The 15180-nt window shown below is 41.6% G+C and overlaps 1 protein-coding gene across 3 annotated transcripts in view; it reads right to left on the reverse strand.

The window, feature by feature from the left end:
* EPC1 (enhancer of polycomb homolog 1) overlaps nucleotides 1-15180 on the reverse strand; it is a 112003-nt gene that overhangs the window by 62049 nt on the left and 34774 nt on the right. For 2 of the 3 annotated variants that reach the window (XM_043967783.1, XM_043967785.1), the window contains exon 1: nucleotides 11626-12060. The exons of the other annotated variant lie outside the window; for it this stretch is intronic. In XM_043967783.1, the coding sequence (XP_043823718.1) occupies nucleotides 11626-11778 (153 nt within the window). In that variant the 5' untranslated portion in view covers nucleotides 11779-12060. Of the gene's footprint in view, nucleotides 1-11625; nucleotides 12061-15180 lie in introns of those variants that run through there. 3 annotated transcript variants of the gene reach the window in all.

The following is a 15180-nucleotide window of genomic DNA, read 5'->3' on the forward strand; positions in this document are numbered from 1 at the left end:
CTAGCTGTGTGACCCTGGGCAAGTCACTTAACCCTCATTGCCCCGAAAACAAAACAAAACCCAAAACAAACAAAAAAAGTCCTATACAAACTGATTCCAACCTATCTTTTCATTCTCACTGAACATCCCTTATTACCTTCTTCTGCAATCTAGCTAGACAGGTTTCCTCTGTTTTTCTCCATGCAATTATCTCCACAACTGACACAACAATCTCTTATCAAAACCGCAGGAGACTCATCCCAATGTAGAGTTCCGGAACTACAGTTGTAGCACAATCCCAAGGATAAGGTGCATTCAAGTGCCCAAGGAGATTTCTTTTCTGGTCTGGACCTGTGCCAAAGGAAATTCCCTTCCAGAGATATGTAACTCCCTGGATAATGAATCCAGTTGAGAATTGCCTGGGGATAATAGGAAATTAAGTGACTTGCCCAAGGTCACATTTCAGAGGAAGGGTTTAAATCTAGGTCTTCTAGATAACTAAGGTTAGTCTTTTAACCACTACATCAAGCTCAGCTTTTGTAAAATAACAAAAATGTAATTTTTTTTAAAATGAAGGGGGGGGCCCTCAGAGGATAAAGCACCAGCCTGGGATTCAGGAGGACCTGAGTTCAAATCTGGCCTCAGTCACTTTGACACTAGCTGTGTGACCCTGGGCAAGTCACTTCATTGCCCCACCAAAAAAAAAAAAAAAATCTAAAAAGAAGTGGGCCAATAGTTATCAAGAGCCAAGGTTGACAGCCCAGAACACTTTGTTTTCATAAAATGATTTCTTTTAAAAACCCTAAAAGATGCCGTTCAGTACTTTGGGCAAATCTTCCATGGAAATATTTATAGAAGGGCAAGAACTTCATAGAGTAAGCTATGGATGGATACAATCTGCACAATGGAAGGCATGTATCCAACACTAATGAGATAAAAGAGTCAACGGGCATCAAATTCTACTTTTGATGCCTTCCCAACCTTTATTTCTTCTCACAGGTATTTGCTCAATGAAGGCAAAAATTAAATTTAAATATCTGCTGCAACAAAAATAAAATTTGTTAATTTGCTATGGAGTAGGACTGGCACTTCAAAACTTAACCAAAATGATTTTTGTTGTACCTTCATTATTACAGACAACCAAATTGACCCTTTCAAACCTGTTAAACTTATAACAATTCAGAAATCTCTGCAGTACAAATTCATCAACTCCAAATCAAGTGTGTGAAACCACTGCCACAATAACATACAAAAGGGAAGACTTTTTCAAGAGTATAAATGAATAAATTTCTCTTCCTACACTTAAAAAATACAATGTGGCAAATCACTAGTTTTACATATTTTCAGGGTATGGTAATGAACTATTCTCCCAAGTGCAGTGCATATTATTATTAAGTTAAGAATGAAAGAAAAAAAACTAAATATTAAAGTGTTACCTGTGAACCACAGGGCTTCAAGTTTTGATATTGAATTTGAATTTGTAAATGTGCTTTAAAACATTATGCTGTTTGACCTTGGCTTTCCAAAAGAAGCATTCTGAATATTTGTTTTAGAATACCTAAATGTTCTATTCTCTCCATTTATTTCCATTATAAGTTTGAAGGCTTCACAGCAAGGTCTGATTACATTGGGGAAACCTAGATTTAAGACAAAGCAAACACCTTGCTTAACTTCAACTTTTAAACAATATGCACTTCACCATCCCATCCCCTCAAGCTCTCGTTCATAGCCATACCCCTAAAAAAGTATCTATACTCCTTGGTTCCACTTTCTCATATTCTATACTCACTTACCCCCTTATTTTGGCTTCCATTGCACCACTCCCTCTAACACTGCTCCTTCTTCTCCCTCCTTTTTATTGCTAAATCTGATGGGCTTTTTTCAGTCCTCACTCTTCTTGACCTCTCTGCAACATCTGATGCTTCTAATCATCCCCCTCCTCCTAAAAAAAACAAATTTGGGAATCCCAGGTTAGAAAGCCTTGTTCGGGATGCTCTGTCCTCCTGGCACTTTCCATAAAACTAACTTTCAGGGACCAACCCTTACTGATATCACTTGCAGGTGAGATCAATTATCCATATTCTACTTTATATAGGTGGTTTCCCTTACATTCCACTTCCCTGGTGATCTCATCAGCACCTGTGGATTCAACTATCACTTCTATTGCAGGTGACCCTCCAAGTGTCTGAACCCAGGCATTGCCTCTTCTGGGCTTCAGACCTCTATCTCCAAATATTTAAGATACCAACTCTACTTGGATATAAAATAGGCATGGCAATGTCTAAAACAGAACTTATTCTTTTCCCTTCTAAACCCACCCCCTCTAAAAAGCTCCTAACTTCCTTATTCTGTCAAACCACCTCACCCAGGCTCACAACCTAGAAAGTCATTCTCACGTTTCCCCCCCATATCTCCTAAGTTGCCTGCTCATGTCACTTCTACTTCCCCAACATTTCTCAAATCCATCCCATTACCTCCACTTACTTAACCACACCCAGTACTTCCCTATTCATCACTGCTTCCCTGAATTAATTTAACAGCATCCAATTTGGTCTTCCCCTGCAGTCTTTCCTTTCCAATCTATCCTCTACACAGCTGCCCAATGGATAAGTCCTAGAACCCTGTCACTACCCTACTTAAAAAGAAGCTCCACATTCACTGGCTTTAGAATAAAACAAATTCTCTGTTTTGGACTTTAAAATCCTTCATAATCTAGCTTTCCAAACTGATTACATAGCAGTCTCCTACTGGGCCATGCACTATACACTTGAGCCAAACTGGCCTACTTATTGTCAGTACATCACTTTACCTCTCCTTCCTCCATGTGTACAACATGGGCTGCACTCCCCTTACCCACCTAAGGTCCAGAATTCTCTAGTTCACCTCTCCACTTCCTAGAACCCTGAGCTCTCTTCAAAGTTCAACTCAAAGGCCACACCAATTCCTTTAATACTGTCTCTCCTTTATCTAACAGTTGACAGAGGGCAGAGCCAGAACATAGGAAAACTTGAGTTCCAATTTAAGCTCAGACACTTAGTAGTTGTTTGGCCCTGAAAAAGCATTTAATAACCTCTGTCTGCCTCCATCTCCTCAACTATAACAACAATACCTACCTCCAAGGATTGTGATTGAGGACTGAAGAAGAGACCACACAATAAAATGTCTTTCAGAGCTAAATAAGAGCTAAGTTCAGGTATATTATTTTCACTGACATTATGGTGTTACATTTCTTTTTAATATATACTCGGCTGCTTTGCTCTTTAACTACTTTTTACTATTTAGACAACCAACTTCTGAGTAAGAATTTTCAAGTACAAATGGAAGATTAGCAACATACCAGCTATTCACTGAACCACTGCTGAAATTCTGTGCAAAACTTTATTAAATAAACACATGCCAAGGACGCCTGAAAATGATCACATTCTAAATGTGCAGGTGCCATGCTATCATTATTAAATATCACTTGATACAAAGAAACAAAATGTAATAGTTAAACATCTTGATAATGATCAATTCAAGCATTTAGATGCTTGCTGCCGGCAGAGGACTGTGCTAGGATAAGCACCAGGAGACAAAAAGTTTAGATGAGATAATCCCTACTCTCACCAAGTTTAGTCTAGTAAATGAGGCAAAATTCTAATAATTTGTTTTTCATCTATCCCTTTCTTTCTCTCTATTCACATATTCTTCACATAGGTTCTGGCCATCCTCACCTTTCACCCAGACTATTGAAGTAACCTATTAACTGATCTCCTTGCTTCTAATATATCTTCCAAACATCTGCCAAACTGATGTTCTTAGATCACTGCTTTGACAACATAATCCTACTACTAGAAATTTTTTAAATAAATTTTAAAATCTCGAATTGCTGCTACAATAAAACACAAAATCCTTGATATTGGTCTTAAATGTCTACCACAATCAGACTCCTATAACTTGCCTTTGTGGTTTTATTTTACATCACTTCTCACAACAGCCTAACTGTGGCCTATAGACAACATTCTGCCTCCCAACTTTTGCAAAGGTGATTGTCATAAACTATCAGTGATTTAGAGCTGCCTCATGAAGCCATTGGTTTCAGCCCTCTCATTTTACAGGTGAGGAAACAGGCTCAGAGAGCTTTGTCTGAGTTGTGTGGGATCTGAACCAAGGTTTTCATGACTACAAATCCAGTGCCCTAACCACTACGTGCCATGTTGCCTCTCTGGGCTCACTCACATCTGGGATGTAACTTCTTACTTTTACCTATTCCACAGAATCCCAATATTCTTTTGAAGCTTTTCCTGATACCACTGATATTACTTTCTGTTCACCTATTTATACAAGAAAATATATTCCACCCCCTCTCTCATAGACTAAGCTCCTTGAAGGCAGGACATGCCCCCCCCCCATATCCCTAGTGCCTACCTCACATATACTTGAATACAAAATAACACATGAATTAGTTTAAGAGATGTACAAAGATCCAAGACAGAAAATGCAGAGCAGAGGTATCTGTGTTAACAATCAGAGGACAGCACTTCAGTTGAGCTTTAAAACAAGTATGGCAGGCAAATCTCTAATTATATTACAAAGTAGTAAACATCAAAACTATCTGATGAAAAGTTGGTCAGGGGAAGCAGCAGGAGAGCAAGACCTAGAAACAAATGCGCAATGCATTCTTCAAATCCATTGGGGGGGTGGGGGGAAGCTAGGGAAGGACTCTATTCTATACCTCTCCTCCTGCTGAGGCAACTGGAAAACTGTCTTTAGGAAAGTTTTATATCAATATTTTATATGAAATAGCAAGATACAATCCAAATGAACAAACCATCTAAAACATAACATACCTCAAAAAAATTACACAAGAATGCAAAATTATGGTTTTCCCAACCATAGGTAAGGGAAGAATTTATAGAAGTCATAAAAAATTAGATCATAAATATATAACATTTTTAAACTTCTGCATTAAATATCAGGGCAAGAAGATTAAATGCCATTCAACAGACAAGATCGAAGGTTCTAAGAAAAATTGCAAAATAAATTAAAGCAACAATAATTACCTGAAACTGTCCAAAATCAACTAATAAGAGAAATGCAGATAACAACCCTAGATTCCCTCATTGTCATCAATTTAACAAAGACTGGAAAATTTAGTGTGGTGGGGCTTTCAGAAGTCAGATACCATTTGCTACTTGTGCAACTGTCATTTGTTTCAACAATTCTGAAAAACAATTTGGAACCATGAAAGAAAACTTACTGAACTATTCTCACCCTATGACTCACATTTCACTGCTAAGTACCATATACTCCAAATAGATAGCAAGAAGAGAGCAGTAAGTACAAAAATGACAGCAGCATGATGTGGAATAATAAAAATGTTAGCCCAAATCTTGATATTTGGAATATTACTGCATAAGGAATGAAACATACAAAAGTAAATGTCATCATACCATAAAAAAAGAGCCCTTCACCATCAAGAAATTGATATTTAATATAAATATTAAAGGTCACACTATTAAAAAAATTACAAGAGATCCAGATCAAACACCCCTCACAGGTATGGTTAGGTCTTATCCAACAGATATAAATGAAAGATAAATAGGCAGTAAGTTCAATTTCATGAAGTTGAAAAGTTTTTGCATAAATTTAATGCCCCAAGGAGGAAAACTATCAACTGAGGGGAAAAATATCTTTGCATCATACCTGATACCAATTTAAAAATTACAGAGCTCCTAAGGAACTAAAACAAATAGGAAGACCAAGAGTCATTCATCCAAGGGTAAATAGACAAGAGACACGAACAATTCTCAAAAGACATTCAAACAGTTAACAACCAACCATATAAAGGAGTGCTCCAAATGACAAACAAGAGAATTAAAATAAAACAACTCAGATATTTCATCTCATACCCAGCAAATTTGCACAGGTGTCAAAAAGATGGGTATAGTGAATGGAAGAGGCATAGTGGAAAGGTGCAATCACTTTTGGCCAGGAGGTCTCAAGGCTTAGTCATATACCCCAAGAAGGGAAAAACCCCAAACAGATCTCATTTACACCAAAACATGCATAGCAGCATTTTCTGTGGTAGCAGAGAATTGTTAAAGTAGTAGATGCCTGTCAATTGGGGAACAGTGAAAACTGCAACAAAACCTTATTGTCCTATAAAATGAGGAATACGAAAAATTCAGAGAAGCATGGGAAGACTTCTATGCACTGATAATGCACAATCAGGCAAAAAGTATATAATTACAATCATCTAAATGGAAAGAAAATAATGAAACTGAAGGCTGTACAAATGTATTAAATAAACTGGTCCCCAAAGACAATAAGAACTGCCTTTTCTGTTAAAATGAGGGACTAGGCATGTGGAAACGGTTCATCTCTGAGATTCAGGCGATACATTGGCTAGTTTACCTTAACTGACTCCTCCCCACCCTTCTCTTTTTTATTTTTATCACATGGGACAGCACACTGGGTAAAGGATATATTAAAAATGAATGTGATATAAAACCAAAAGATACTAATAAAGTTTTTAAGACTAACTTTGGGGAATGTACTTTGTAGAAGGGTTTGTTCAAGAATCTGTCACGACAGAAAACATTAAGCAATATTTCTAAAACAAAAACAAGAATTTTTAAAACAAAAGAATGGCAGTTAGTTACCAAAATTTGGTTAATTTTATATCTGATTTTGATAAACTGAAATTTGTATAAGAACAAAACAGATCATATTAAAAATAAGATGACTCAAGAATTTAGAAGCTGGGGGGAAGAAAATATTCTAGGTATAGGGAACAGTACATATGTGAGAATAATCTAATCCACAGATTGGAAGAGTACAAAATAAAACAGACAAGACAGAGTAGTATCAGATTATGAAGAGCATTTAATGTTAGGCCAAGGACTAGTTATTAATTTCAGACTTTTTTTTTTTACTATTTACAAAGTTGCTATCACATACACACACAAAAAAATCTTTTAGCAAAGGATCACAGGACCAAGACTAGATTTCTACCTTCACGCTCAAAAAACTTCTTTTCCTTTTTCTCAAAAATCAAAGAGCAGACTGCTTGTTTAAAAACATCTCAGATGGGGCAGCTAGGTGGTGCAGTGGATAGAGTGCCGGCCCTGGATTCAGGAGGACCTGAGTTCAAATCCAGCCTGAGACACTTGACACTTATTAGCTGTGTGACCCTGGGCAAATCACTTGACCCCAATTGTCTCACCCCCCCAAAAAAAAACCCCCAACATCAAGACCCCAAAAAACCCACAAAAAAACCCCAAACATCTCAGAGGACTTCCTTTTAAAAATTAGACTCTCTTGGTTTGTTCCAATGAACAGATTAGAAAAATGGATTTTATCCAGGATTATCTCTAGTATTAATAAACTAATGATACTTTTATACAAATAAGGATTTCCCTCATTTTAGAAATGTATTTTATTGACAGGAGAAATTACTTCCATTTCTTTTTTTCTTTCTTTCTTTTTTTTGGCGAGGCAATTGGGGTTAAGTGACTTGCCCAGGGTCACACAGCTAGTTAAGTGTCTGAGGTTGGATTTGAACTCAGGTACTCCTGACTCCAGGGCTGGTGCTCTATCCACTGCACCACCTAGCTGCCCCCACTTCCATTTCTTCTTATTCTTTTTTTGGAAGTTGTAATATTCATAAAGTAACAAGACCAAGCTCCATATATCTTTTATGCTGGAGAAGATGAGTAGTATGAACAAACCAAAAGCTGGGGTCACTATTATCTGGAACTTTAATGGTCTCGGTGATAGTGTTAAGTATTGGTTGAACTAGTCAGGACAAATGTGACATTACCACTGATGTCCCTAACCCACAACCTCAAGTCAACCCATTTAATGGGGGTTGGGCAGTATTATTTCACTCATTCTTGAACTGTATTAAATTCTGCTAAAAGAGAATATGTGTACGTCCAATTTTTTAAAAAATAAAGAAGTCACAAATCTACCCTTTCTAGATTACAGCAATTCTTATCCCGGGTTGAATTTGCACCAATTTTATAATCAAAACCAAGAGAAAAAAAGATATGATTTTCAGAACTTTTCTAGAATACAACTCTATAAAGTACACCAAATTATAAGTGTGATTATACAGCTTATGCAAACACAATTAAGGTGTACAGAAAGTTAACAGATTAGCACAATAGTTAAGCAAAGGCTGAATAACAAAAAAAAATTGAGGATGAGGAATAGTTTATTTTTTCAGATTTGTCATATAGTGGAAAGAGGATTGGAAACCAACAGTTCTAGCTACTTATATGATCTTGAACAAGGAATTTCATTTCTCTGGACCTCAGAGTCTCTATTAAATGGGAGGGTTTAGGGTGTGTAAGTATCTATGAGATTATTTCTAAGTTGCCTTCCTGCTTTAAAAAGATTTTATGATTCTATGATCTGAAATTGCCACTGTAAAGTAGCTTTTTCTTATTTAAATTATTGGATTACATTGAGAAAACAATTATTCCCACCATTCTCTATCCTAATCCTATGTAATGATTTTATTGTCCTTAAAGTTGGGAACATAAAGTTGGCTTCCTAATTCAGAACATGAAATAGCTGATTTCTATTTTTAGTAGTTCAAATATTCAGTTTTTATTCTGATCTTCACAGAAAATATCAACTTTTTAAATTGAAAAGAGCCCAGAAACACAAAACCTGCTACCTGTCCATAAATTAAGACCACACCATACCAAACTCCCTACCTAAAGGTAATTTATTCAGTTTCATCTGTTCCCGTATTTCTGTCCTGTTGATGATTATGTAATAAATTCAATTCTAAATTCAGTCATCTTGGTCCACCCAGATGACTCAGTCACATCCTTTGAAGCCAATTCCTTTTCAAACTGGGGCTCCTTTTCAACCCTATCATAATCAAAAGAAGAACAGCTATGACCATAGTTCTTCTGATAAAAAGATCAGGCTAAATTAAGACAACTCACTTCCAGGTTCTAATATCTTTATCCAGCCCCACCAAATAGTGTTCCTTTAATAAGTATGGCTATATAACATAGTGTATTTAACTAACCTATAGTTGTTGGAACAATTTTGCTTACATTTACAGGAGTAGCATTACGTTCTTGGTGTGAGACAGATTTCTGATGAGCTTAACGGGAAACAAAACTCTTTTCTGATTACTAACTAAATCTATATTAAGTTTCACTTATATTGTCATGAACATAGGAGTGGAGGGTCCCAATTTAATTCAATCTGTAGTACTGAAACTAGATGTCAATTGAAGATTTTTCTTATTTCTCCATACTGTAAAGGAATTTAAAACTTCTCCGTGGTATATGATAAATGCTTATCCCTTAGTGTTTGGTCTAGAGGTTTAATATGGAAACCAACTACTAAAATTTGAAGATGAAGAGTATGTCTAGCATTTTTAATGGCTGCCTTTCCCCCTCAGTTTGGCTTTTAATTTTAAAGTCCATTCCCTCTCTGGTGAAGGAAATCAGTCAAATCTTGAATTGGAAATGGAAAAAAATAATTTAAATAGTAAACAGAATTCTGCTATTGATATTGATACATCAATGATGCTATTGATACATCAAATATACAGAACTGGCATGTTGCAACTAATTTAATTTCCTTCATAAACTTAAATATATAAAATGAAATATATTTGCCAACTTAACAAGCAGTTACACTAAAAAGATAAATCAAAATTGAGGCACTCCTGAGAATGCCTCAATTTAATTCATAAGACATTCCTAAAAGCATTAGTACTCAAGGAGCAAATTAGGCAATTAAGGATCTCTATTCTTGGTTCATTATAGAGATTTCTATATCTAAAACAGTGTAATACTAATATCTATTAACCCCCTCCCACATCAGATTATTTACAAAGCCTACATACAAATAAAAATAAAACAAAAAGACAAGATACTGCAGTCACAAGTACTTTAATTATTTTTAAATCACTTATCAAAAACAAAAATTGCACTATTCTATTCTAAAGTTAACACATGTAAATTAAAGAGGTACTGTCTCACAGATATGGTGCTGAAAAGTCATCCAGAGAGCTTGATGCCTTATGCTACACTTAGGTCCTTCAAAGTATATGAAAATTTGATGGATTTAAGATACTATTCCCTTTCAAGAAAAAGTTAACATTCAACTGATACAACTATTTTACTTTAATAGACTAAACAACCAAAACAATTTCATCAGTTTTTATTTTTTGAGTAACATTACAATGTGTAATCACTACTATACATTTTAAATCCTTTATATTACAGTACCAAAAAAAAAAGCATTATAGTACAATGATATACACAAGTCTGTTAAAAGTACTGTGTTCTAACTGGATAACTGTTCCACAAACTGCTGTATGTGTGCTTCGTTGATTTCCTGGAATTGTCAATACACTGCACCCTGTTTTAAGTGGGCTGTACCTGAAAACCAAGGTATGCAATTCCTTAGGATTAGAAGTCATCAAGTTATGCGGTGAAAGATGGGGGGAATGGGGTGAGAAAAGATAAGTCTAAGGAGCCTCCCGTCAAAACCCAACTTATTCAAGAAAACAGTTTCTGCTCTGCCTGCACTTCTATGTAAGCCTATAACAATAACAAAAAATAACGAGGCAGCAGAAGGCAGAATGTTCTAAACCCAGAAGCTCGCCCCCCCCCCCCCCAGCCCTTCTGCAGTTATGGAGATGTCACAATTGCCAGACGCTCGTCCTTCCTCCCCTGGGCCAGTCGCCCCCGCGCGGGGGGCCCGCAATTCGGGAGGGGGAGGGAGAGGGGGGGGGGTCCAGAGTGGCAGGCCCTCTCCTTGAGAACAAGCAGCCCTGTGTTCCCAACAAACCTGCATCCCATTCCTCCCGGAGGCACGGCCGAGGACGAGGAGGCATGGCTTTTGCCCGCAGCGCTCCGGGAATTGGGGAGGGAAGTGGCGGGCTGGGGCTGGGGCTGGGGCCGGGGCCCCGAGCTCGGGTCTAGCCGACCCGCGGCCAGGCTAAGCAAGGCTAGCCCGCGGCAGCCCGGCCTTTCGCAGGGACTCTCGGGGCCAGGACGTGGCGAGGCGCAGTCGGTCCCGAGCATAAACAGGAGCTCCGGTGGCCTGCAGTAAACACGGGCCTCCGAGAGGCCCCACGTGGGAGCTGCCTAGAAACGGAAATGCTTTCCCGGCCGAAGCAGCGCAGCCAAATCCCCCAGCGCGTCGCCCGGGTGCCGGCGGCGGCGCGAGGGCCCCCGACGACCCGACGGCGCCACCCAGCGGCGAGCCGGGAGGCCTGCAGGCGGGCGCTCCCTCCCCCGCCCGCCGCCGCCCCCCCCCAACCCGTTCCCCTCTCTCGCTGCACAAGGCCCAACCCAAGAACTAAAGACCACAAAATGGCTGCCGGCCGCTTCGTCACGTGACCCCCTTTGTGCCTTTCGGGCCCCCGAACCCGGCGGGTCCCGGGTGGAAGTGGCCGGGGGGTGGGGGGGCAGTGGGCAGCGCCGGGGCGGGCCCGGCGGGGCCGCGGCGGGCCGGGGGCCGAGGCCGAGGGGTCGGGGTAAAGGCCGGGCCGGCGCCTGAATGTCGGCGGGGAAGAGAAGATGGCGGCCATTTTGTGCGGGTCTGGCTGCTCGGCGGCCGCCGCAGGCAGCGGGGGGAGCGGGGCCTGGCGGTGGGTCGGGCAGGGGAGTTTACACGTACCGACTCCTCTTCCTTCTCCATTCCGGTGGGCATCTGCGGCACGGCCCGGTTTATCGAGGCGTACTCGTGCAGATCGGGCAGATCCTCACAGCGGAACACCGGCAGCGGCTTCGAGGCGTCCAGCGCCCGCGCCCGAAACGACAATTTACTCATCTCAGGCGCAGCAGATACCTCTCCGCTCTGGGGAAACGGCCCCGGCCAGCGGGATCATGGAGAACCCGGGGCTCGGTCCCCACTCGCCTGCCGCTGCCGGGGACTTGAGGGGCGGAGCGCGGAGCCCGCCGTCCGGGCCCTCGCAGCAGCCGGGAGGGTGGGTGCCTGTGCCGCTCCGCGCCGCTCTCACTCGCTCTCTTCAATACGCCATGGCCAACATGGCGGACATTAAAACTCCACTGTGCGCTCTTCAGCCAACCCCAGCCATTCCCCACACTGCATCGCGCAGCGGCGCGGGCACGCGGCGGAGGGGGGGGCGCGGGCTCGAGGCCGGGCGCCGGCACGGGCTGCGCGCGCCCCCGCCACCCCTGCTCCCTGGCTGCCGGCGGCGACAGCTCCGGCTCCGGCTCCGGCTCTGGCTCCAGCTCCGGCTCCCTCGCTGCTGCTGCCGCCGCTCTTCACCCTCCCCCCCGGCCCTCCCCCCCGGGGTCCCGCTCCCTCCCGGCGCTGTCCGGAGGGCAACGCGCTGCCCGGACCTCCGACTCCCCCGCCTCCGGCGCTCAGCACACGCCCCTCTCCCGGACAGCTTTCCCGGACTGCCGCGGGAGCACTCGGTCCGGCCGTCGCCAGGCTCTGGGGGCCCCCTGCCATCTCTGCCGCTCCTCCAGCCCCGGGCCCGGCCCGCCTCCCGAGCCCCCCGCCCGCGGGCGCCGTGGAAGGGCAGCCTTCAAAGGCGCGGTACTTCCAAGCTGCAGAGGCGCGCTCTTCCCGCCCTTCAAACAACTTGGGGGGCCTTGGGGAGAAAACCTCCTGGCGGCGGAGCGGTCACACACTCACACTCACACACACACACAAACACATGTACAGACACTCATACACACACACACACACACACACACACACACACACACACACGTGCGCGCGCGCGCGCCGAGACAACTCCAGAGTTTCTCTGAAGAAACAAACGGTCATGAAGTCAGTCAAGTCAGCAAGCGCGCACTTAGCGCTGGCCGCGGGTACAGAGAAGAGCAACCCCCGGCCCTCACGCAGCTCCCAGTCTAATAAGGCGGACAACGTGCAAACCACTACCCCGTCAGGAGGGGGTGGTTGGACATGTTACTGTCCCAAGCGCCCCGCTTCATCACGATCTCCCAGCCGCTGGGCTAGTGGTATAAATAGTAAACACGGCTCCCAAATAGCAAGGCTTTATTTCGTGGGTAGGGGTAGACGGATGCACATTACACCCTCCGCCCCCCCAAAAGAGGAAAAGTTTTGCTATAATCCATAGGCGAAGGTAACATTCTGAAAGAATTTAATTTATGCAAAAGCAATGACCCACTCCCCCAATTTTCCAGATGCTTAAAGCTTTATTGCTAAGTGCTGGCTTTCTGTTAGTAGTAAAAGAAAACGCCTTTCCAAAGTCTCCGTGATTGAGTTATTTTTACAATTTAGGCATCTTTCTCCTAAAAGGTTTTATAAGCATTAAATAAATATCAATTGTGAGAAGGATAGTAAAATCACCTATAAGTTCTCCAACTAAAATAACAAGAACCTGAGGGCATTTCGATGGGACAGGAAAGCAAACCTGTCATTTAAGGGTTATTCCAGAGGAAATATGTATTCCAAGAGCTCCTTCCACGGAGATGTTTTGTCTAGGATGGGTTGGGTGGTTTGGCAGAAAAATCCAAACCATTCACATGACAAAACTGTTTTATCGGTCCATTTCCTCAGGGTATACAACCCATAACAAAAATAAATAAGATCAGTACCATTAACTACTAGGTTAGGACTTGGCTTAGGGCAAATGGGCAAATTGCTATTTACTAACTTGGGGGGGCTGGAATATCCACTACTTCCCTCCAATATGAGGATGCTAATATAAAGAATATTGATTCAACAAACTTCTCAAAGTAGAGACAGATTTCCCTTAACTTTGCACAAAAGTCCTTCCTCCTCAAGAAATAAATGCGATGATTCTTTTAGACAGGTAAATCCCCTTTAAACAATCTACTGAGGATCTATTGCTGATTCCAGTATATACCCAACAAATTCTTACTGAATACATAGTATGTACAAGGCACTGTACAGGTATTACAATACAAAAGCACGGTAAAGGCAGTTAGAAAGCCACTTACTTTGTGACTGAGCAAATCACTTCTCTGCCTCCATTTCCTCATCCATAAAATGGATATGTGTATTATCTACCTCACAGAATTATTATAGGGAAAATGACTTGTAAATATATAAACATGATTATACAAAGATGAAAGGGATACAGGTAATCTTTGACCTCAAGGTGCTTAGAGTCTAGTAAGGAAGATGAGTACAACACATAACTACTACAAGGCAGTAATAAGTCCCATGAGTACAGGGGAACAATCACTTAAGGCCAAGAAAAACTTCAATGGAAAAGGCAGCATTTGAGCAGAGTTTTGAAGAATTCATAGGCTTTCAATAGGTTGAGTTGTGGGGGTGAGGTCAAGGATGTTTGCTCAGCATAAGTAAAGGGGTTGATGAAGGAGAGAGCAATGCATATTTGGGGAATAGCAAGTGGTCCATTTTGTTAGAGCACAGTTTGTTACTTGGAAGTATGGGCTAAAAGAGGTGGTCAGGAATTTTGACTTTATTTGGTTGCCACTGGGCATTTTTGAACAAGGGACTAATCTGATAAAGCTGTCCTTTAGGAAGAATAACTTGAGAAGTGGTATACTGGATAAATTAAAGGGGAAAACCACAAGGAGAATAATAGTCTAGCCATGAGATAATAAGGATAATAGTACTGGTAATGGATGCGATAGGACAGGTGATTAAGTGATGATCCTGATAACTTAAGAATTTTTTAAAAAAACCTAAAACAAGGATTCTACTCCAAATTTGGGATTTTAGCAAGGAAAGAAAAAGTCAAACCGACAGAACCTAAAAATGGTATTACATACACACACAGTGTATAACAGTGCTTACAGCACATACACAAACATAGTCAGTCTATTACCAGGTCCTGTCATTTGCTTCTTCAAAATATATCTACAATTCATGATACAATTCATTTTCTCCTGTTCCACTGTCATCCCACTTAGTACAGAATGGACTTCCTGTTTTCCCTGCCTCTACCTTGTTCAGTTGTCAGCCAGCCCAACAATAGTCTCTCAATCTATTTTACTAAAATGCTACTTTCGTTTTTCCTCCTCAGATCAAATATCCACAATGGTTCCCTACTGACATCCTGTCTTAATATCCAACTTTATCTTCATTACTACCCAAAAGCCCCACTCCTCTCTTCAAAGACAATCAGTTCCCTGCCATGAATATATGCTATGTTCCTTCTCACCTCTGGCAGTTCCCAATCCCAGACGCTTTTCTTCCTCAGTGCCTCTTTCAAAATGCTTCTTGTCCATTTCAAGT

Source organism: Dromiciops gliroides, chromosome 5, assembly GCF_019393635.1.
Source record: "Dromiciops gliroides isolate mDroGli1 chromosome 5, mDroGli1.pri, whole genome shotgun sequence".
Lineage (NCBI taxonomy): Eukaryota > Metazoa > Chordata > Mammalia > Microbiotheria > Microbiotheriidae > Dromiciops > Dromiciops gliroides.